This window comes from Watersipora subatra, chromosome 7 (genome assembly GCF_963576615.1).
Source record: "Watersipora subatra chromosome 7, tzWatSuba1.1, whole genome shotgun sequence".
Taxonomy (NCBI): Eukaryota; Metazoa; Bryozoa; class Gymnolaemata; order Cheilostomatida; family Watersiporidae; genus Watersipora; species Watersipora subatra.
In genome coordinates, this window is record NC_088714.1 from 62,060,273 (window position 1) to 62,085,793 (window position 25,521).

A 25,521-nucleotide genomic window follows, 5' to 3' on the forward strand; every position below is an offset into this window, starting at 1 on the left:
ACAATAACTTGATGAAAGCTTGGAAAGTTGAAGAGGTCAAGGTCTATGTAGCATCTTATGAGAAGAATACCTAGCTTGTACATAAATTAGGTAGTGAGAGACATGTTAAGAAAACATATGGTATGATTGTATATTGTAGTGATTTCTTCAACTGTTTATTGGGTGCAGGAGCGTATATTCCTAAATGGGAAGATAGCTTGTCTGGACACCTTGGACAAGATATACCTGTGGATGAGCAATGCATGTTATTTCAAGGAAAAGATAACTACTATGCAGTAAGAATTACTATTTAGCCGCTTTTAAAGATAGTTGTACTTCGGCCGGGTTGTTATTTCAAGATTAGAAGTGTCAAAAATTACCACCTAGTGCACCAAATGTTTAAAAAATCTGCCTGTCAACAATAAGTTTAATAAAATATTTACTTAGGTAATGCTAGGAACTTTTGCATACCGTATTAAAAATTTCTCACTTAAACATTTCTTCAAAGATGGTGGTGTTCTGTATTGATTATTATCTCAATTGAAGTGGACTATAACAGTGAAGTGGATTATTTTCTATTTTACTGATGAAACAAAGAGGACTCCACTTCACTACTTTATCTAGAAAAAATAATAGTAAAACAACTTATTTTCTTTTATAAACTGGTTTTACAAATTCGGAGCAAGTTAAGCTCCTGTAATGTGACTCAAAATTATGAAATAAAAATGTAGATCATTGAGAAGTGCATAATTTTTTGTTATATTTTTTAAGAAGAGAATTCAACAGCTGAACAATTGTTATGCTATTTTATAATTTTTCTACTTGGGCGTACTGTTGCAAAGCGTTAGCAGCTAGACTACACAAATCTCTTTAATGATTGGCTAACCTAGACCTACTGCTAAATTGTAAAATGTAAAAGCTTGTTATCTTTAGGCTTGTTTCTTATGTTTCATCTTCTGGCTCAGCAGTTTTTAATTAAATAATTTTTTTAACCATCTACACAATTTTCACTAAAATTTTAAGAATGAACTGATTCTTTCTCTGTTGTAGAGAGATCAATTTGATACAGTGTGCAGTCAACTATCCTGTACAAATGGAGATGGTTTCATGTCTATTGACCCTAACAGAGAAACCCTGCAGCATACTTCATGCGGTAATAAAAAGGTTTGTATGTTTCACATTTTAAACTGCCAAAAACTTTCATGTACTTTTAGAATATTCTTTGTGTGCAACTTTTTAGCTAATTAAACACCTCTGGAATGATATTTTTAACCGGTAATATAATTTGTTAATGTAAATTTGAAATTTAAATGGCAAACTAGAAATTCAACAGATATATCTTTTGGGTTGCGCTTATATTTACCCTAATGAAAAAAATCTATTATTAATATACCAAATATATCAACTGTAAAATTTGATTAGTAAAAATCCTGTCTAATCCTAATATAATTACCTGCTGAAATGTGGCATGTTGGACTGCTTGCTAGTGTGTTATTGTTTCTTTATGGTGTTTGTACATACGTATTTATGCAACCTATTGTGCATTGAAACTATGCACTCGAGAGCTTTTTCAGCATTTTTATTGTAGTTTATAGTTTTTCTACTGTGCAAAAACGTAAAAGTACACCACTGTTACCATAATCAGCCAATGGAAAGCAAGAAGCACAAATGTACTTTAGGAGTATATGAACATGTAAATATATTGTCAATGTCACCAGAAGCTAGAAATGAAGCAGATCAGAACTTGTATCACCGCATGCATTGCAACACATTTATATGTACCTACACAATTTTTATCACTCACGTAAACTTTTCTTAGTAACAAGAAGTTTATAGAGAAATTTTTATTAGCCTCTTGAATTGCTTCGCATCAGTTTAGTTGAAGTTTCAACTGAGTCAAGTCATAGCAGTCTGGTTCACCGTTTACAAGCATTTGACAGCATATATAGTTAGTTCACACCTACTAAAAACACTGAAGCCTAATCTACCTGTTTTTTCTGTTTCTAAACAAGTAGGCTGATTCTTTTTAGAATAAAGAACTGCAGCCAGGTGTTAATGTATGAACAATAATTTCATCTTTGAGTTAATCTATTTCCTTATTTATTTATCAACTATTTTCCTCACATTATTACAACAAATGTAGTGTAATGTATTGCGTAATGTTTCTAACCAACTTGCTAACATATTCATAATACTGATTGTATTCCAAAGTATGTTATATCTATATGATTCAAAAATCAGGTTCAGGAGAAGATAGACTTAGTAAGAATGCAGTTCATTATAATGAATGTTATATATTATATATACATTTGTTTGTTTATTTTATCAATAAGAAAATAGAACAAAAATTGTATTAATAGACACACCACATGGTTGTCAACATAAGAGTGCATAATTAATTTTTAATAATGAACAAAAAGTATAACAACACAAAGGAGGTGATGATGAGGCCTATATGCAATGGCGAATCGGTCAAGGCAAGGCCCACTTAGACCAATGATATACAGCCCCCAAAGATAGGCGATCACTATCATATGGGTAGGGTTTAATGATTGTTCTCTGTTAGGATTGTGCTAGCCTGGGTTTTGGAGCTAACACAGTTCTCGTGGGGCTGTCGCTTTGCCTTGTTAGGTTTTGGAAAATACGACTTGCTGTTATCGTTTCATTAGCTCATTTAGTCAGTAGACCTCGCGGTTCACAATAGCAAACTTTGAATTTCTACAATGTAGGGATAATACCTAACCAAAATAATGGATCTATGAAAATAAAATAATTCAAATTACGATACTTACTTTTATTAATTTTGAAATTGGTAAAGGTTTGTATAATATGCTTAAAGTTGAATATAATTTACTCAAAATTACTTGAACGCGGCCTTTTTTCGTAGTTTAGGATTAATAATTTGCCACCCCTAATATAAATGACAAAGTATTTTATCGTTGTCACATTGTTTTACCTGGCCAATAAAATGAGACAGCAGGCAAAGCTGCGCATTGTAGTTTTCATACTCAAAATCTAAATATAAAACCGAATTTGGGCTATTTTATGATTTCAACTACTAATATCGGGAATGCTCGTAAATGGCAACTGACTGATCATAACGGTAACAATAGTTGACAACTATAATTATTTGGCAACAAAATGAAACCAACAGATCAGCAGAATAACCACTATTGTTCGTAATATTTGTCAATTTACAAGGGGCTTTATTCAGCATAGTTGTTTGTTCGGGTGCCATGTTCGGGTTCATCCCAACAGAGCTTGATCATTAAGCCCCACCCACATGGTAGCCGTCGGCTATCCTTGGGGGGCTGTATATCATTGGTTAGGTAATAGCCAAAAAATAAAACAGACTCTCACTCCTGCTCTAAAAGATGAACTCTTAGACTGTTTTTAAATTCGAAAATATTCTGATGTTTTAGAAGATATATAGGTCGTTGGTTCCATAGCACCGATTCTTGGTATGTCATTTTTTTATGACTGGCAGTGGAGCTCAAATTATGGTGGAATGGCTAAATTTGTAAAACTTTCTCGTAGTTTTTACAGGCACAGTGTTTTGAAGATGATCTTGAAATGTTAGAAAAGCATGTTTATATAACCAAAAAATACCAAAAAGTTTTAAGGTTTGGAAAAGCTCTTTAGTAGGATATAGGAAATCTTTCTTAGAAATAATACAAACTAGCCTTTTTTGGAAAAGAAATAAATGATTTAAATACACAGCTAGAAGATTTCCCCACACTTCAACGCAGTAAGTTAGTTTTGAGTTTACATAACAATTGTAAATCAGTAGTAAAATATATTCAGGAAGACACTGGGAACATCTAAACAATAACCCTTAAATAGGATGTAATTTTTCCAAGATCAGATAAATATGGTGAGACCAATTTAAGTGTTTATCTAACATTATACCTAAAAATTTAGTAGTATCAGATTTAGAGGTAATTTGCGAGTTTATTTTAATGATGTTATCAGTAAACTTAAATTTGTTTTGAGGGTTTTGCAAAACAAAGTATTGGACTTTTTTCCATGTTAATAGTCAATTTATTTAAAATACATCAAGTATATAAACTTTGAAGGTCATTATCCAAGATCATTGGAAATTTTATTAAGGTATCTTGATTCATAAAACAAATTTGTAACATCGGCATATAGTATACAGCAAAAATGTAGCAAACAGTTAGGTAGATTGCTTATATAAATTGAAAACAATGAAGGACTTAAAACAGATCCTTGAGGAACTCTATGAAGTAATGTTTGTGATGAAGCAATGCTTATTTGAATCTTTGTTCATTGTGTTCGGTTTGTTAGATAACTTTTGAATCATTGACAAGATGTAATGTCAAAGCTGAGTTTTTCAAGTTTTGTTGTCTATTTTCAAGATTGATGGTATCAAAAGCCTTTTTGACATCCACAAAAACTTCCTGACACACTCTTTCCTTCACTAAGAGTTTGTAAAGTCTGATATTTAAACTTTGCAAGGACATCAGCTCTAGATAGCTATTTTTTTGAAACCGGATTGGTGGAAGATAAAATGTTATTATTTTCCAAAAAGGATAGCAATTGGTTGTTCACAAAAGTTTTAAATAGTCCCCCGACCAAACTCGAGCGAAGCGATTGTTTGAGAGATTCATGATAAATGCATGTGCACGCAACTCATGAAAATTATTCAACAACATCATCGCAAACCCTTGTACCAGAATCTCATCAACAAACTTAACTATTTTTCAATGGAGTTGTTTAAGTATAATAGCGATACAAAACGCATATAAACCTATTTAAATATGTTACCAAGTCTTTGAAAATTGTCGACAATATCCTAAAACTTACCCATCTAAATGGATTATACACAAACAGACAAATTAATTTGAACTGAATTTGTTATTAAAACTTGCCAAGCTTTACTTTTATCAAAATTAAGACTAGTGAATGAAACTCCAAGCGACAGAGAATAGAACAATTAAGTCATGCGCACTTTACGAAAAAAAACGTGCTCATTTCACGAGTCTATAGCATTGTCAAATTGCCAAAAGTTTTTAATATTTTTCCGTTTTTAATATCTTGCAAAAATATTTAATTATAAGAATAGTTATTTGATTTTATAAAACTATCATAAAAATAATTATTCCAATTTATTTGTCCAAAGGTTTCTGTAATAATTTTAGACCGTTTGAGGCGTAGACCAATTTACAGGGACAAATTTTTGTTACACAGTCTATCAGCCTATTTTTTTTCCCAATTACCAAATTTTTCATTAAATTATTTAAAATGTTAGCCAAAATTCTTTACATCTCATGTACAAGCTAAGGCCAAACTACAACGCCCCTTGTTGACAAAAATATTTTAACGTTGCTGCAATTTGCAGAAAACTTCCAGACGTGTGAACGCTTATACTTTCTGCTAGATAGCTATCAAAACCATTCTACATTCAACACAACCAACTTTCAAACTGTGTATATTACACATCAGCTTGCCATTTTACTTCTAGTATTGTATTTCAGAGATAAAATAAACATATTTCTTTATTGCTGTTGTTAAATTACATACATTAGAGTAGGTTAGGCCTACAGCTTTAATTAATATTCATTTTATTGTTGTAAAACATAGGCTTGAGATAGTAGTAGATTAGGTGTAAATTTTTTACAATCTTTTGTTTTGCATAATTGACTTTTTGAATTTAATTTCAAAACAACTTGACAGCTACGATGGACATACAACTTCCCAGAACACCATGTCTCTCAATACCAACACCGTGTCTCTCAATTATTACAGCTCAATAGGAGGATAAATAGAAGGTCCTCACAGCAACCATCAACATCAAATGCTAATGTTTAGCAACACGCTACTCAAATTAATAACAACAACACATCTGATGCAGAGAATTCTTTAGTAGATGTTGTAGGCGATGTGAATGACATGGACTTGGCAGCCCTTTTGTTTCTAGATGATGATCATGATTTTATGGACATCATTGACCATGAAAATATTGCACAAAACAATATTGCTCCTCCCAATGCTGTCCCCCTTCATCACATTTCTCATTTTCAATCTTTAGATTGTCCTGATTTTTAAGAACTGCATAACAACTTTCTAGGCAAACTTGACAAAAACATATCACAGCTCACATGTGCTGGATGTAATGAGAAACATTTCTTTACATACAATGCTCAAATACAACTATGTCATACATGTATGTGCCAACAAGTTCCCCTGTCAAATTCCTAGATTACTAGAATTTCCTTTTTGAAGTCGTGCTCCCACAAATTTACTTTACATCATTTTGAACAACTCTCACTTACACTATACTCTGTCAATTCCTGCGGACAACTACTTTCTCAACAACCAGCACTACCCTTTCTTTTTTCCATTATCGCCTATGCCGTTATCAGGTCGTGGGCTGTATGACAGGGGAATTTCTAGTTTATTAAAAATTGTAAGTACTGAAATGGGACAATAATTATCACATAATTTTACATCAACTTATTTATATAATGGGGTTAATATAGCATGTTTTAAATTAGACGAAAGAATACCAGTTTTTAAACTTTGCTCAATAAAAAATCATAAGGGTGTAACAATGGCTGAACAAGTTTTTTTTGACAATTAAAGCTGATAGTCTGGCTGAACCAAAATATTTGTTTACATTAATTTGTTTTATTAGCCCTTCTGTATCATTTACACCCACATTTCTAAATGTAAAGGAATTTTATTTTCCATCATCGTTCAACTGTATGTAAGAGTTGAAATTTTTTGTTAATAATTGACTCCTATCCAATTGAGTTGCCATTTTATTTGCTATAGTTTTAAAATAAGTTTAAAATGTGAGCATTGTCTGTACCACAAGGCGGGTTATTAATTACTGATGGCACTTTGGTTGGGACATGAGTTGAGTTTCCCAACCAAATCATGTCCAAATATATACATACATATATATATATATATATATAAATATATATATATATATAATGAAAATTGTTTCCTCACCCCGGATACCCCGTATGGGTGGTAAATTCTGCTCTAACTCGGGTCTCCTACCAGAGACCTGGGAGTTTGAGCACTCGCCTCAAGATCTTAGCTGTTCCCAATAGCGCACTTTTCTGCAACTCACCTGAGTTGATTGCTGTTGGTATTTGGGCAAGCCACATTTTATGCGCCGATGTTATTGCGCCCAGTGCCCCAATGACTACTGGGATTACAGTTGTTCTTACATTCTAGCATTTTTCAATTTCTTTTCCAAGAGGGAGATATTTCTCTACCTTTTCTTTTTCTTTGCTGGCTATATTGTAGTCATTGGGTACTGCTATATCTATTATAGTAGCCCTCTTGTTCTCCTTGTCTACCACCACTATATCTGGTTGGTTTGTTAGGAAATGCTTGTCAGTTTGAATGTAGAAGTCCCAGAGGATCTTAGCACGGTCATTTTCATTCACCTTACCAGGAGCTTCCCACCAGTGTTGTGGTTTATTAAGGCCATACTCATCACATAGACTTCTATACACAACACTTGCGACATGATTATGCCGCTCAGTGTATGCGTTCCCTGCTAGCTGCTTGCATCCACTGATGATGTGTTGGATGGTCTCAGGTGCATCTTTGCACAGTCTGCATCTAGGATCGTCTCTAGTGTGATAGATTTTCGTTTGGAGTTGCCTTGTTGGGAGCACTTGCTCCTGGGCTGCCATGATTAGTGACTCTGTATTGGCCGTTAGGTTTCCTTTGTTCAGCCACATATATGTCTGGAGAAGATCGCCAACCTTAGATATTTGTTGGTGGTAAGCACCATGAAGAGGTTTCGTGTGCCAGTCAATTTCCTCATCATCAGGGCGTAGGTCCGTTGTAAGAGCAGCCGATTGAAATTCAGCTAGCAACTTATCTGAGATGGCCATGGAGGCTGCATATGCTTTGATGCTTTGCTCCTTCTCTTTCACTGTCTGCTGTACACTTTTGAGTCCCCTACCGCCATCTTTCCTATCAAGATACAATCTAGTAGTATCAGATTTTGGGTGGAGTGCTCCATGCATGGTCACCAGTTTACGAGTTGCTATATCTGTTTCTTTGATGGCTTCCTCAGTCCACTTTATTATGCCTGCTGGATATCTTATTACTGGCAGTGCGTAGGTATTTATTGCCATGACTTGGTTCTTGGCATTGAGCTGGCTCCGTAAGACCTGTCGAAGGCGTTTCTTGTATTTGGTAATGGCTTTGTGACGTACCTCGGCTTTGTGGTTGATGTTGCTTTGCATAATCCCCAAGTACTTGTACCCTTCTTCTATATCTTTGATGGTACCATTTGGCATTCTTAGGCCATCTGTGAGCATAAAATGGCCTTTCTTAAGAATTAGCCTTCCACATTTCTCAATACCGAAGGTCATTCCGATGTCCTTGCTGTATACCTGAGTGAGGTGTATTAGCGAATCAATGTCCCTTTCTTTGTTAGCGTACAGCTTGATGTCATCCATGTAGAAGAGGTGGTTTATCTTGGTGCCACTCTTAAACTGGTACCCATATTGAGTCTCCTCCAGCATATTGCTTAGAGGGTTAGGCATATGCAGAAGAGCAGTGGTGATAAGGAGTCACCTTGATAGATGCCTCGCTTAATTTTTACACTCGCCAGCTTTTTGCCATTAACCTCCAGTTCTGTCTTCCATTTGGTCATTGACATCTTGATGAATGCCACAAGAGCAGGGTGAACATTGTACATACTGAGGCACTCAAGGATCCAACTATGGGGAATTGAGTCATAGGCATTTTTGTAGTCAATCCAAGCCATGGCAAGATTAGTTTGCCTTCTCCTGCTGTCTTGACAGACCGTCCGATCCACCAGTAACTGATGTTTAGCTCCTCGGGTGTTGCACCCAATTCCTTTCTGAGCACTGGTCATATAGTGACTCATGTGCTCTTCTAGTTTGTCTGCAACTATTCCTGAGAGCAGTTTCCAAGTGGTGGGCAAGCACGTTATTGGTCAATAGTTTTTAGGAATCGGCCCCTGCTTTAGATCTTTTATCAGAAGTATAGTTTGTCCTTTGGTCAGCCATTCTGGATGGTCACCTTGTTCTATTAGGCTTTCCATCTGCTTAGCCATTCTAGTGTGAAGTGATGTCAATTTCTTCAACCAGAAGGCTTGAATCATGTCATGGCCAGGTGCTGCCCAGTTCTTCATACGCTGCATTCTGCACTTGATGTCCTCTTTGCTGATGGCAAGTCCTTGCTGGGCCACAGTGTGTTGATGGTTCTCTTTAAGCCTCTTCAGCCAATTTGCAATGGTGTTATGAGTAGTCTCTTTCTCCCAGATGTCCTTCCAGAACTTTGAAGTGCTAGATCGGGGAGGCTCAGACATTGGCCTCTGCAGTTCACCTTTGAACTGAGAATACACTCTAGATGGATTATTGATGAACAGTTTGTTCATTCTCTTGTTATCCCGCTCTTTGGTGTACCGCTTCAGTCGTGCCGAGAGTGCTACTAGCTGCTGTTTGGCAGATTCTAGAGCTTCTATTGTGGCTTCCCTTTTTGAACGCTCCAAAAAGGGAAGCCTCAATAAAAGCTCACACAAGCGCACAATATATATATATATATATATATATATATATATACATATATATATATACATATATATATATACATATATATATAATTTATATACATATATATATATTCATTATATATAATGACGTTATTGACGCATGCTTGAAATTTAGGCAACTAATAGCTTTTTCTTAAAAAAACATACTATGGTGTATTTTTACTGAAAAGGATGAAAAGAATCATCTGCAATGCATTCTTTTAAAAAGTTAATAATGGCTCATTATTAAAAATAAAAACAAAAATATATTTTAAGATAACAGACAGATTGCAGGTTAGTTTTGTTGTTTATACATTGAATGAGAGTGTGCTATATCTTTGTTATGCTAGTCTAAAATGATATCATTTTTGTAAAATCTTGTCATATATAAGTAAGATAACGTAAAGATCCACCTCGAAAAAATAGTAATAGCTATCATGAACAGTATTCAAAATGAACACTGTTCATTCCAGTAAAACAGCATATTTGTATCGTAGTTGATTCACTTATCAAATTGTACTTGTTGTTTGGAGCAGCAAATGCTGACTCAACCATGTCTTAAACAGGTTTATCCTGCTACACTACAGACTGGTTTGAATTAATATAGTGTAAATCCTGAACATATTTTAAGAATCTTTCTCTATTTTTTTAGTGGTGTGAGAAGAGTATCTGTGTATATCATCCTGATGCTCCTGCTTTAGATGGTGAGTAATAAAATAACATCAACTTCAACATTATAATATAAGTTGTTGTCATACTCCTTATGGGTTGCCACTGTCAACAGTGTTCACCTCACAAGAGTCAAAACACCCAAATATATCTGATTCAGTTAAACTTTATGTAAAAATATTTCAATTTGGTCATTTTGTTCATTGAATAAAACCAAAAAGATGCCAAAAGACTTTTGGACTTCTTCAACTGGCTTATTGATTAAAGAGGCTACTCAACTATGTTTAAAAACTAGCTGTGTAATTTGTGAACCAAGCAGTCAGAATGTACAATCGTGTTAAAACAACATTTTTGAGTTATTTAAATAATTAAAATCAGCAAATTCTGAGGGTCTTAATGCATTTAAAAAAATTTCAAATTGGACTAAATTTGCCAGGGTTATGCAAGATTTAGTAGAGAAGGTCTCGCAATGAACTAAAACTGTTGTTTTGAGTTTAAGCAGGATAAATTTGACGATTCATGAATCCTAAATCATGGTATTTGTTTACAAATCAAAATGCCATAGCAACCGACCACTTAATCTCAACCTATATTGATGAAACCTGACATTCTACATATTAAAACCCTGAAAAAGATGATGGTCATATTTCTATTCAAATTCGATTGATGGTGGACCTCCAGAAGGTGATGGTAAGGTCAACAATATATGTGGCTAAAAGCTAACCATCCTGGAGATTTTCATTAAAACGGTATGCTTCAAACTGGGCACTTCTCCTCAAGCTATGTTGCTATGACTGCATAAAACGACAATAAAACGACTTATCAAAGTGTATTCAAAATTTTCCACCTATACAGAAGGTCATGGTAAGGTCAACGAAAGGTGACCACAGAGGGCATCAGGATGCGGAAATATCAAGCCAACTCATCAAGTGACCATTCAATCTAGAGCTCTTTTTATGTAGTTTAACACTCACACATTGTAGCACAGAGTACACTGCAGATATTTTTTGTAGCCCATTGAAAGGGCTTGCTTGTTATGTTAGTGGCAATTTGTTCCATATCCAATGTTTCCCTCGGTAATCCTTGATACACAGCTCTAATGATGCTTATTTGTTCAGATGACATAAAACTAGCGCCGACTTCCCTACATTTGCATCCACTTATTAGTTTGATGTCAACAGCTAGAATGGAAATGTTATCAGCAGTGATAGGCTGATCTTTATTCTCTGTAATTTGATTTAATTCATTGCGATGATAGTTATTACTGTCATTATCGTTAGCAGCCACATACTGCGTAAGCAGCTGTATTTCTAAAGTTCCCCTATTATCACCATCCTCATCATCACTTTCACTAAGATCTGAGGCAGCTGACTCAGATTCTAAGTAGAAATACTCATCTAAATTGTTAGCAACAACTAGCCGTAATTTTTGCATCGGTTCCATTTTGTTTTAGCCTGAGACGTTCAAACAGGAAAAAGTCACATGCACGAGCACACTCGCGATTAAAGCCTATAGTTATGATCTTGGGTTATAAAAACTTCCATGGCAACCGCCAATATGGGTAGAGTTAAATAGCAATTCTGGCTTTATGATTGGTCAGACACAAAAATAAACAAGACCACGTGAAAGAGCAGAGTTGAATGCACTATAAACCACTGTTTACTAAAATAGTGACGGTTAGTCATATAATAGCGTATAGCACGCGTATCGCGCTATTGTGAACAAAGCGGTTACCGCATGTACATTCTGACTGCCGCATATAAAAAACATTCTGGGTTGCATATAAAAACTACTGTGACAATGCTGCATCATTTAACAAAATAAAATAAAAATAAATTGACAAAAAATTCAGTTTTATGTGTAAATTCTACTACCTCTATGTCGACGTAGCAGTAATCGGTTTTTGTAAATTATAATGACTATTACTCTAGCAGTCTACTGCGCCATGAGAGATTGCCATGTGTAAAAACTATGCAAGAAATTATTATCTGATGTAAAAAGGTGGTTGAGTGACGTACAGTGGTAATGTGCTTGACTTCAATTCTGCATATCTGAGTTTGAATTGTGTGTGATGGAATTGTTTTTCCTAATGCCATTAAGAGAAGAGCGGTCTTTTCTAAGAGAGTTAATTTTTGCCTTTGGGTGGATTTGAACTGAAGGATGGTTCGACGAGCAGACGGATGGACAAACAAAAGAATATGGCTCTCATTGTAGAAAATATTTTAAACATTATGAAATAAAAATATTTATCACTTAATTTTTTGTATGAAGACCTGTTGCCAATTTTTCAAAATCTCACAGCTGTCTATGTATAACTCTTTCCTATATTTTCATGGATTTGGGTATCAATAGTGCTATTGTGTTAAAAGGTTGAGTTTTTATAACAAATCATCCCATCTCAGTATGATGATTTATATCATTATTTTGCTTTTTAGGCTAAAAATCAATTATGGAACTGTTATTTTCTGTTTGATGTTTGTTTTAAAACTTTAAAGCAACCGGTTTAAGGGCTAGATTTATTGTTGGCTTAAAAGTTTTTTGATTTATTTTTGTAAATTGTAATTTGAAATTTTTTTATTATTGGTTGTTAAACTTATTTCAGAATGCTGAAGGCAAAATACTTAAAAATAACATAATTTCTATGAAAGTTTTATAGTACTAGAAATTACTGAGATCAGTTAAAACTTTTTGAAAAGGCAGCTTAGATTAAACCCTTATGAGAGGACAAAATAAATCTTCAACAGAAAAGTTAGCAACAACGCACATATGCCTACTAATGAGAGTTTAACTGGTTGCCAAGTGCTTTGCCCAATACACTTTTTAACTGTATATAACAAGTATATTTAATCACTTGAAATTTGTGTTTAAATGAATTAACCAATAAATTAATTTTATAGAGCCATATTAAATAACTTGAAAACACAGTTTAAAGGTGATAAAGTGATCCAAAAAGTTAATAACATCAAAACAAAGCTAAAAATTCTAACTTCATTTAATGCAATTTTTGTTTTTGTAGACCAACCAGTTTAGAAATATAATAGGTTTAACGAGATCTAATGAAAGTGTGTTTATGACGTGTATAGTTGCACTTCATAAAGGAACCCGACAGATTAGAGAGTCATAATGCTGCAACTTGAACACAGCCGTTATCAATAATGATAGAAAAGGGAGCCATACAACTAGTAGTCATTTTTGCATTAATTTTGCTTCAAAGCATTTTAATCATGATCAAATTTTGTCTATGTAAATCTTCAAAACATCTTGGCAGTCAGATCACCTCAAATACTAAAACAATATTGAATGAAAAAAAAAAGAAAATAATTTTTAATTAAGGCTATGGAAGTTTTGTGTAGGTTTATCTTTAAAAGCTATTACTGTTAGCATTACTATCATACAAAGTCGAATTTCTCTATTTGAGTGCTAGCTGATGAAATATAATTAAACAGACCAACTAGTTTGTAAACCAGCTGTAGAGTAGGTTGATATTTAAATGAAAAGTTCAGTTGAATGGGACTAGTATTATAAAACAGAATAGTAAAACTCTAACACCAATTTTATAGTTAATTTAGGAAGAAACAAAGCCCCTCCGTGACATACATGTAGGCCTTACATGAAAAAACTTTTAAAGGAAATTTATCATGATTTCCGAGTATACTTCTATTTATGTCTGCTAAAATTTCAGCTAAAAATTACAAATCTGTGAATTTCTGGTCAATGTTTCGTAAAAACAAACTTTTAGCAAACCTCAGTTTTAAATTTATTAGTCGGAAACCATTATACTGCAGCTCTTGAAAGTAAGATATAAACCTTATTGCATGAGGACTTGGTTTGTTGAGGCTGATAGCCAAGTTTCTGAGTAATAGTTTGACATGCACTTCAACCACTCTTTAAGGTAGCTGCTGCATCAGATCCTTAGCATGTGATTGTGAATGTATATTATACTACATTCACTCTTCATTGTTTAGTTAAAAAGAAAAAGCTTCGCGCAAACCCTAAATTAATATGAGCTATATTTCAACAGAGGGATGTCCATTTGAAGACAAAGACTTTCCACAATGGAATGTAAACTGTTCAGAAGTCACTCCATGGCAATGTCAGAAGTCACCGTTTCTCCAACTGTACTGCTGCAAAGCTTGTCGAGTGTTTGCGACGCCGTGGTTGGGCCCAAATTGCACACATGGAGACACGGGTGAATCATTTTGCGAAAACCTGGTAAACACAACTGGATGTCTGTATGAAGCCGAGTACTGCTGCGAGTCCTGCTGCCCTATTCTTGGACCTGAGGAAGGATATAGTTGCATCCAGCCACCCCCTACCACCACTACCACTACTACCAGTACTAGCACTACAACAGTGATCTCTACCACAATGACTTCTACCCCAACTCATCATAAAGAGAGCGAGAGTAAGTTTTAAAACTGATGACTATATATAATAATCTTAACAACTTACAGTTGCTGATACCTTTTTTAAGTAATTTACAAAAAATGTTGTTGTTTTTGGTTAGTATGCAAGCTTCTCATAAAATATGATGAACGAATCATGCGACTGAGACAGACGTAACATGATGGAATAATGTTTAACATACTCTGGTATAAGCACAATTCTATATCATTACACATTAATTACTAGACTATTAATTTTGTAAAAACTCAGCAACAATTATATCTCAGGATCAAAGTCAAACTTTTGAAATTTTTAAAACTTTGCTCTTTTAATTTTGGTCAGTTTCCTTTCATTATAAAAATTAACTTTTTGATGTTTTAAGCATTCGATCTAACACTTCCATTAATTAAAGCATCATTATATTCTATGGCTCAACTCTCTTACATATGCCTATTTCTATGTATATGTCTATGCCTTTGTAGTAGTATAATATGTCTAATATGTAGTATGTAATTTATCCAATATTTTAGTGACTCAAAATGGGATCCAGTGGAAGATGCTTGCAATAATCGGTGGGACTGTTATCAGTGTAGTGGTAGTTTTCACACTGACGGCAGTTTTGATTGTCAAAAGAAAACAGATAAAAGCGAGAACAATTGTCTGCTGCCAGAAAAGTGAAGAGTCTTTTGTAGCTTATGTAGGGATGTCTTAAGTGTGTTTATTTCATTTAAATTTGTATTAAAGTGAGCTTGTCATCTATAAAATGATTGTTCGTTCTTTTTTCATTATTCTAACAGCTAATAATTAAGCTAAATATTGAAAAGTTCCTGACTTATCAAAATCACATCCAGAATGCTACAAAAAAATTTAAAATATAGTGTTTTTGTGTAATTTGCAAAAACTATTGAAAAGAAACTATGTGATGCCCAACTATCTATACTAAATCAGCTATTTTACTGTAGAAGCCTTCTTTTGTCATGCTTTCTCTATCAGTAAGAGGTTCAAATAGTTCTGATAGATTACCTTTTTTATTTTATATGTATGTTAACTACGTTGTGTAACTTTGAAATATTTTTGTTGGTTTATAAGTAGTTCCTTCATTATGCAATTGTCTGTAATTGCAAGTTTCAACTCTTTTTGATAATATATTTTAGGCCTAACATTTTCAAATATTTGAGTTGTTGTAAAAAAATCAAGATTGGGATAGTTTTTATCCATTAATCGTTACAAGAATTTGAGAAGTTGTTCAATACATATACATGTAATAAGTTGTATATCTAATGTAATCTTGAGACATTGCTTGAAGAAGCCACACTGAAGAAATCATTAAAGAAGTGAGTACAAAGCTTCATAGACAATTGCACCGTTGTTAAAGTCAAAACATGCAGCTTTTTTAGACAATCACTGTAACAGCTGTCCTAATCCAGCACTTTCCTAATTGTACAATAGTCTTCATTATGATAATAACGGTGTTTCGTGGCTCTGACTGTTTTTTACATTAATTCATAACGTTAATTCTAATAATTCATAGCGGGCTGGAATACACAAAAAAGAAACGGTTAGGTGATTAAATGGCTGTATGCTTTATGTACAGCTAAAAAGCTGGGAGTTCCACATACAACTAAAAAACTGCATACTATACATACAACTAAAGAACTGTATTGTCTACATACAACTAAAAAACTGTATACTCTACATACATATAAAGAACTGTATACTCTACATACAACTAAAGAGCTGTGTACTCTACATACAACTAAAGAACTGTGTGCTCTTCATACAACTAAAGAACTGCATAATCTACATACAACTAAAGAACTGTATGCTCTACATACAACTAAAGAAATGTATACTCTACATACAACTAAAGAACTGTATACTCTACATTCGACTAAAGAACTGTATGCTCTACATACAACTAAAGAGCTGTGTATTATACATACAACTAAATAACTGTATACTCCACATACAACTAGAGAGCCTTAGTGTCTACATACAACTAAAGAACTGTATACTCTACATACAACTAAAGAACTGTATACTCCACACACAACTGAAGAGCTGTGTACTCTACATAAAACTAAAGAACTGTATGCTCTACATACAACTGAAGAACTGTATGCTCTACATACAACAAAAGAACTGTGTGCTCTTCATACAACTAAAGAACTGTATGTTCCATATACAACTAAAGAACTGTATACTCCACATAAAACTAAAGAACTGTATGCTCTACATACAACTAAATAACTGTATACTCTACATACAACTAAAGAACTGTATACTCCACATACACTTAAAAAACTGCATACTTTGCATACAACTAAAGAACTGTATACTCTATATAAAACAAAAAACTGTATGCTCTACATACAACTAATGAACAGTTTGTTCTACATACAACTAAAGAACTGTATACTCCACATACACTTAAAGAACTGCATACTTTGCATACAACTAAAGAACTGTATACTCTATATACAACAAAAAACCTGTATGCTCTAGATACAACTAATGAACAGTATGTTCTACAAACAACTAAATACTTGTGGGCTCTACCCCAACTATAGATATTTATGCTGAGTTAAAAAGTATACCTAACTATAATTAAGTGAAGAAAATTTGCATGTATGCCTCAAATATTAGGTCTATGTTTCAGGAACCCAGAAGTCAGCACAGGGTCCTTGACATAAAATCTTACCTATCTGTTTTGGTAGTTATGCTTATACAAGGATAATAGATTTTATGAACTAAATTGCATTTTCTTATGATTTTAATTTGATTTTACAGTTTTTGTAGCTTTTGTTAATTTTGCTGATTGTTATTTAAAATAAGATATCACTTCACAAGTACATATAATATGTGAGAGCACATAAGTAAAAAGACAGTCACTAAAGAGTAGCATTCACTTTTATGCAAGATTATAACTTGCACAGCCACTAGATACAACAAATAAGCAGAACTAAAGTTATTATACATGTAAGCCCATAGACGGAGGCAGTAATCAAGAGTATACAGGTGTTTCCAACAGAATGCAGCAAAATGCTGATGTTAAACTTACATGTAAAATGTGATTATTATGCGTGTCCTTGGTACATAACAGGTCAGATAAGGAGAATTAATGGGCAACTAGCAGTCATTTTTGGGAAATTCTGGAAAAGTCCTTTACTTCTGAGGGTTTTAACTGTGATCAAGTTTTGGGAATTTTATATGTTAAACATTTTAGCAGAAATATTACTTTTTTCACAAATTTCAAACAAAAGTAAATTTTCAAATTATAAACAGATCTATAATTTCTGACACAATCTACTTGAAATTGATACGATTCCATCTTTAATATAGTATTGGTTAAACATCGACATAAGTATGTTGAGATGCTAGCTCTTTTAATTTGACTTGATGATAATTTGATGAAAAAATATACTATTTTGGTTGATGATATCTAAACCTTTATAAAACTACCTTGAATTAATTCCTTTCATGTTAACCAAATAGAATAAACCATGAAACTCATATAGCCTAGTTTTACTCCATCACAAGTATTCATCAGTTTCAATTCTGCAAATTTCCAGGACTATATTTAACATGTTGCAGATTAGACATAAACATTCAGAGATGATCCAAATAAAAATTGGCCAAATAAACTTTACAGATTAATTCAAAATCACAAAGTTGTGCGTGTTAGTTCACAAAATTCTGGTATAAACACAACTACCAAAATGAAAAGTTACGGTGTAATGTCAGAGCTACCAAATTAGGCCTGAAAGTGTTGTGGCATGGGTCTCATTGATAATAATCTGGCAAGCGCAGCTTCTCAACATAGCTACACTTTGTAATTAAAGTTATATATGTAGCAACTGTCTGATTCCTCACACAGGTGTTTAGCGCAAAAACTACTGTCTGATTCCGTACAGAGTTGTTTAGCGCTCCAGCAACTGTATGATTCCTTATTATGCAGGTGTTCAGTTCTGCAGCAACTGTCTGATTCCTTACAGAGGTGTTTAGCTTTGCATCAACTGTCTGTGGAACATACAACTCTTTATTTGTATGTAGAGTATACAGCTCTTTAGTTGTATGTAGAGTATACAGTTCTTTAGTTGTATGTAGAGTATACAGTTCTTTAGTTGTATGTAGAGTATACAGTTTTTTAGTTGTATGTAGAGTATACAGTTCTTTAGTTGTGTGTAGAGTATACAGTTCTTTAGTTGTATGTAGAGTATATAGTTCTTTAGTTGTATGTAAAGTATACAGTTCTTTAGTTGTATATAGAGTATACAGTTCTTTAGTTGTATGTAGTATATACAGTTCTTCAGTTGTATGTAGAGTATACAGTTCTTTAGTTGTATGTAGAGTATACAGTTCTTTAGTTGTATGTAGAGTATACAGTTTTTTAGTTGTATGTAGAGTATACAGTTCTTTAGTTGTATGTAGAGTATATAGTTCTTTAGTTGTATGTAGAATATACAGTTCTTTAGTTGTATATAGAGTATACAGTTCTTTAGTTGTATGTAGTATATACAGTTCTTCAGTTGTATATAGGGCATACAGTTCTTTAGTTGTATGTAGAGCATACAGGTCTTTAGTTGTATGTAGAATAAACAGTTCTTTAGTTGTATTTGGAGTATACAGCTAATTAGTTGTATGTAGAGCGCGCAGCCGTTTAGTCAGTCATACAAGCATACAGTCGGAGCATACAGTTCTTTATCGGTATGTAGAGTATAGAGTTATTTAATGGTATATAGAACATACAGTTCTTTAGTTGTATGTAGAGTATACAGTTCTTTAGTGGTATGTAGAGTATACAGTTTTTCAGTTGTATGTAGAGCATACAGTTCTTTAGTTATATGTAGAGCATACAGTTTTTTAGTTGTATGTAGAGTATACAGCTCTTTAGTTCTATGTACAACATACAGTTCTTTAGTTTTGTGTAGAGTATACAGTTCTTTAGTTGTATTTGGAATATACAGCTATTTAGTTGTATGTAGAGCGCGCAGCTGTTTAGTCAGTCAACAGTTTCTTTTTTGTGTATTGCTGTCCATTATAAATTAAAAAGATCCCCAGAGTCACAAAGCACCTCTTTTATTACAGCAAGATTATTGTACAATTTTAGATGAAACCAGATTTAAACAGTTGTTTGAGCGCTGCTTTAATAACCTGAATTTTATGACTTGACTTTGACACCTGAGCAGCCATTTATAAAGCACCGCACTCACTGCCTATATTATTTTCTCAGTGTGGTTGTTTCAAACAATATCACATGATCAGACGTGATATGCGCTTTATTATATGTATTGAGCAACTTTTTAAGTACTTGTTACAAGTAATGGAAAACAACTGTTCTAATCTTGATTATTTACAAAAATGAAAATATTTGAAAATTTTAGGCTTGAAAAATATTCAGCAAAAAGAAGTAAAATTTGCAATTACAGGCAATTGCCTAATGAAAGGGCTACTTAAAAACTCACATAAAATGTTTCAAAGGCGTACCATGTAATTAACGTAAATATACATATAAAATAAGAAGGGTAATATATCAGAACTATTGTAAACTCTTACCATTGCATACAAAATGACAATAAAAGGCTGCTTTAGTAAAATTGCCACACTACTAAAGACAGTGTCACATAGTTTCTCTTTAGTAGTTTTTGCCAAATACCTGGTAAACTATATTTTAAATTTTTTTAAAATTTTGAATGTTATTTTAAGGATTCAGGCAGGTACTTGTTAATATTTGGCTCATTTCTTAGTTATTAGAAATATAAAAAAGGAACCAACATTAATTTTGTAGATGACAAGCTCACTTTAATATACGTTTGAATAAAATAAAAACTCTTAATTCATCCCTACGTAAGCTACGGAAGATTCTTCATTCTTCTCACAGCAGACAATTCTCGGTCTTTTCATCTGTTTTCTTTTGGTCACCAAAACTGCTGCCAGTATGAAAAATGCCACTACACTGACTACAGTCCCACGGATGATTGTGGCTTTCTTCCCCTGAATCTCATCTCGAGTCACTATAGGATTGGATGAAATAGACATATTGCCTTACTACAAAAACATAAACATATTCATAGACTAGCTGTGCTACCCGGGGTTGCCCGAGTAATAAAAAGTCTGAACAGAAAGTTGATTTGTTTTTCACATTTTCCACTCCAACTTTCAAACTACATATCATGAGAAAAGTTTATTGTGTAATTGAAATAAATTAAGAGAGAAAATAAAAACAACTGTAAAGGTTTTCAAACTGTGAGTTAGTAGTCGCATGGTGCCCAACGATAGCTCGGAAGAGTTCGTGGGCATGCGCCACCGGATGAGCAAAAACGGCCATGTTGTCATTGGGAATCCGAGCTCCGTTCGCGTAGCTTGTGACTCTGTGCTTTTCGTATTGTAGAAAGGATTATTAAGAGTCTTTCTGAGTCTTGGTGACTCATGAGTAACCCTACTGGTGTAGTCTGGCACTACGGTGTTTTCTGGTAAAACGTGCAGGTGGAGTAAGGGTGACATAAGTGGAGATTTTGGAGTGTCACGGCTGGCAGTCTGGTACTGCGTTATTTTTACTTAGTAACTTACAAGCTATTTCGGCATATATATTTGTATTTATTTTGCCTTGTTGTTAGGTGGTGCCACTCAGCTGGGCTGAGATGAGCACGAGCGGGCCATGAGCGAGCCCGGGGGCAGCCAAAAGGCTGAGCCATCTACTGATGGCGGAAGTGGTCAGCCAACTGAGGGCGCCGCGAGCGCTGTAACAGTGCCGCTGGTTCTAGATGCCGCTTTTTAGCGAATCTGATGAACCAGGCACGAGGGCCTATTTTAGAAAGGCTGAGCCGGCAGATGCAGCCATTTGCCGGTGATGGTGCGGTTGAGGTAACCGCATGGCTCTCGCAGTATGAGCGACTGTGTGAGTTGGAGCACATTGCTCCGTGCACGCTGATTGCGTACATGCTCGATGGCACTGCTGCCAGAGTGCACGGACGCATGAGGGTGGGCGAGGCATCCTAGTGGGATGTCGTGAAGGCAGTTTTGACTGCCGAGTACGCCATGCCTCGACAGGAGGCATGGCGTCGCTTTGTCAGCTGTCGAATCGAGTCCGGGGAGACAGTTGACGTGTACCTGGACCGCTTGGAGCGGCTTGGCGGTAGACTGGGGGTGACGCTGGAGGACGTGGTTTTTAGGACCAAGTTCTATGAAGGGCTGCCCGAGTCAGTCTACGAGTGGGCAGTTACGCACGATCAGGCGTATACTGCTGATTTTGGTTTGGTGCTGAACCGAGTGAGGAGAAAGTTGGTTTCCCGGAGAGCTGTTGAGGGTCGCCCCTCAACAATTAGCTCAGCGGCCAGTTCTGGTAACCGGCCGACGACTGCTTCTGGCAAGCAGTTGGGGGCTGCTTCTAGCAAGCAGCCGGGAAGCAAAGACAGTTGCTTTCGATGTGGGGGTCTACACCGGGTGAAGGACTGCCCACTTATTAAGCTGCCTTTGTCTGGTACGGGTGTGAAAAAGACCTCTTCTGGCAAGAGGGTCGGGTGTTTCCGGTGCGGCAGCACGAAGCACTTTGTACGGGACTGTCCTGTACGGCCACCGCCTGGGGCGGCGGCAGGGCTCACGGAGGATGAGCCGGGTTTTCATCAGGAGGATGCAACTCAGGGTGCCGCATCCTCTCATATGGACACCGTGTAAGCCAGGCTTATGAGGGGTCCCATAACATCAGGGGGACCCGAGGTGGCGTTGTCGTGACAGGGGGAGGCTGGAGGTCACATGCAAGCAGTAAGAATGTACTGCGGGACAGTCCTTGGCTGTCCGGGGCGACTGGCGCGCCTACGACGAGCAGTCGTATGCCGGTCGTTCGAGCAATTCTGAATGGTTGCGGTTTTCAGTGTCTGGTTGACACTGGAAGCGAGAGGACTCTGTAAGTCCGCAGGTGTTGACAGGCTCAACCCGACTTAGGCCGAGCCACCCGCTGTTGACAGCGGATGGTAAGGCGTCTCATGTAAAGGGTCAGTCTCGGTTGGTCGTCGGTGTACAGGGACACTGTTTCGGCGTCACGGCACTTGTTATGGACAAGCTGTGCAATCTTGGGGTTGACTGCTTGCTGGGCGGCGACGTCATTGACCACATGTGAGGCATCACTGTCTGTAGAAGAAGTGATGCGAAGTATTCGGTCAGGTGGGGGAAACCCTAACAGAGTGGATGCTGTGGAGTACCTGCAGGGCAGGATACTGCGGCTGGCTGCGCATGCGGGGTGGCAAGGGTGGCACCGTTGTCGGGGTTGGGTGGTGATCTGGTGTCACTGCGAGTCGACGACCCTGATTTTGTTGCCACTTTTGCCTAAGGCCGTTGGACCGTTAGCTAGCGGTGGTCCGGGGAATCTCCGAAAGGACTGCAGACCCGGGTCGCGGAGTACAAGTGTACTCGGGCACCTAACTTGCATGAGCGGTACTGTGCTGAAATTGAGAGCTGGATCTTAAAAGGTTGGTTAAAAAGGTGGAGTCGGCCCATTGAGGGTATTATCCCCCTTTTGGCCGTGTTGCAACCAACGAAGGACAAAGTGCGACCAGTCATGGACTGCCATGAACTGAACGCGTTTGTCGAGAGTCACACGGGAGGTGACGCGGTCGCTGTGTGCGGCGAGAAAATCCGGAAGTGGAGACAGTTGCATGGCAAACTTAGGGTAGTTGACCTCAAGTCCGCGTACCTACAAATCCATGTTTCGGAGGACCTGTAGAAATACCAGGTTGTGAAGTATAAGGGGATCCCTTATGCGCTGACACGTTTAGGCTTCGGGCTTTCGTGTGCACCTAGGGTCATGACCAAAATTCTAGGCAAGGTTCTTTCGCTCGACGAGCGGGTCCGACGAGGGACTGACCACTATATCGACGATATAGTAGTGCAGGAGTCTGTGCTTGGCGTGGAGGAGCTGAAGAAGCACCTTGCTAAGTATGGACTGGCGAGGAAAGAGCCGGAGGGCCTTGATGGAGGTCGGTTGTTGGGTATTTCTCCAAAGAGAAATACTCGTGGACATTTGCAAATGTTGAGGGAAACTGCACTATCCGAAATACATCTTGAGCCAGCTGGGCTGACTAAGAGAGAGCTTTTTTTGTTTTGTGGCCGACTTGTCGGTCATTACCCAATGGCTGGGTGGTTGTGGCCCTATTGTAGCTTCTTGAAGCGGCTGGGATGCAACGGAGCCTGGGATGCCCCTGTTAAAAAGGAGGTCAGCTCGCTGGCTAGTGAGCTTTACACAAGGGTATGTCAAGAGGACCCTGTTAGGGGTCCGTGGCACGTAAGACCGAACGGTTCGGTCGTTGTGTGGACAGATGCTAGCTCTCTGGGCCTCGGTGTGGCAGTCGAGGTTGATGGCAGCATTGTTGAGAATGCGTCGTGGCTGAGGAAGGAGTCAGACCATTCACACATAAATGTTGCCGAGTTGGAAGCTGTGGGACGAGGTGTTAACCTGGCTATCGCGTGAGGGTTCAAGACCTTCACCTTGGCGGTTGACTCTCTCACAGTTGTCAATTGGATGTCAAATACAATTGACGGGCGCAATCGTGTTCGCACGAAAGGTGCTGCAGAGATGCTGGTGAAGCATCGGCTGGGGGTGATCCGTGATACGATCACCGAGTACGGCTTATCGGTCACTATGCGTCTTGTACCTACTGTGGGGAACAAGGCGGATAGAATGACGAGGGTGCCCAAGAAGTGGCTTGGACATTGTGGGATGAGTGGAGGTGAGGCCGAGAGCATGGCTGCTGCCATCTTCACCGGCGAGACCCTCGGGAATGCTGTGTGGGCGGCTCATTTGCTTCACCATTTGGGTGTCGGGAGAACACTGTACCTTGCTCAGCAAGTACGCAGTGACTTGACACGGGAGCAGGTCAAACGTGAGCTGGCTGGCTGTGAGGCCTGTCAGCGTGTTGACCCGGCTCCGAGAGGTGAGAACCTCGTGGAAACAGGCAGCTTGGCTGTCGAAGGGAACTGGTGCCGGGGGGCCATAGACGTGACTCACTAAGGCGGCCAGGTGTTCTTGTCCATGGTTGATTGCGGGCCGTCACGTTTCGCTATCTGGCGCTACTTGTCAAGTGAGACGGCAGCGCACATCGTGGCTCAGTTACGCACGGTCGTAATTGAGGGAGGGCCGTGTGATGAATTGTTAATGGACAATTCTATGGCGTTTAGGTTAGCAACTGTTGCACAGTTTGCTGACGAGTGGGGGATTTCTCTGAGATTTCGTGCCGCTTACGCCCCAAGTGGCAACGGAATCGTTGAGAGGAATCACCGGACAATCAAGAGGATTGCCGAGAGGGGAAGAATTAGCCCCGAGGAGGCGATGTTTTGGTATAATGTCACGCCTCACAAGGGTACAGATGGGGGTTCGGTACCCTCGAATATTCTGTATCGATATTCATAGCGAGTGCCTTTTGACGTCAATCTACGTGGGTTAGATGAGGTCAGTCAAGGCAAATTTGCTGTCGGCGATGAGGTGTGGGTGAAACCTTCGACTCCATTGTGCACTAGGCAGTGGGCACCGAGAGTGATCACCGGAATCGTTTCAAAGCGCAATGTGTGCGTGGATGGCGTGCCGAGGCATGTGAGGGATGTCCGCAAACGGCGGTTTGGCACTGACCGTAGTAGGGAAAACGGCATCCGTGAACTGGTCGAAGATGGCCGGCCTAATCTATATAGATTACGCGGTTCTGCTGCTCCCCCACCGCCTCAGCTGCATCCCTGTGAGGTAGCTGAGGTCTCGGAGGGGGACGTGGAAGACGGGCCTCAGACTGCTGAGGATGAAGTTCAAAACATGGATGGTGAGTCTCAGACTGCTGGGGTTCCGTCCGGGGATTTAGATCCTGATGAGCCTGAGCCTCAACCGCCAATGCTCAGGCGGTCGCAGCGGGAGCAACGGCGTCCCCGGTATTTGGATGACTATGAGAGATAGC

General features: G+C 37.4%; 2 protein-coding genes across 2 annotated transcripts in view; one reads left to right on the top strand and one right to left on the bottom strand.

The window, feature by feature from the left end:
• LOC137400959 (A disintegrin and metalloproteinase with thrombospondin motifs 16-like) overlaps window positions 1-21,589 on the top strand; it is a 149,698-nt gene extending 128,109 nt beyond the window's left edge. The window contains exons 12-16 of the mRNA XM_068087297.1: window positions 140-275; window positions 1,030-1,143; window positions 10,188-10,239; window positions 14,226-14,609; window positions 21,369-21,589. Of these exons, the coding sequence (XP_067943398.1) occupies window positions 140-275; window positions 1,030-1,143; window positions 10,188-10,239; window positions 14,226-14,609; window positions 21,369-21,589 (907 nt within the window). The remainder of the gene's footprint in view (window positions 1-139; window positions 276-1,029; window positions 1,144-10,187; window positions 10,240-14,225; window positions 14,610-21,368) is intronic.
• Window positions 1-25,521, bottom strand: part of LOC137399666 (metalloprotease mig-17-like) — a 119,549-nt gene that overhangs the window by 72,465 nt on the left and 21,563 nt on the right. The window lies entirely within an intron of this gene.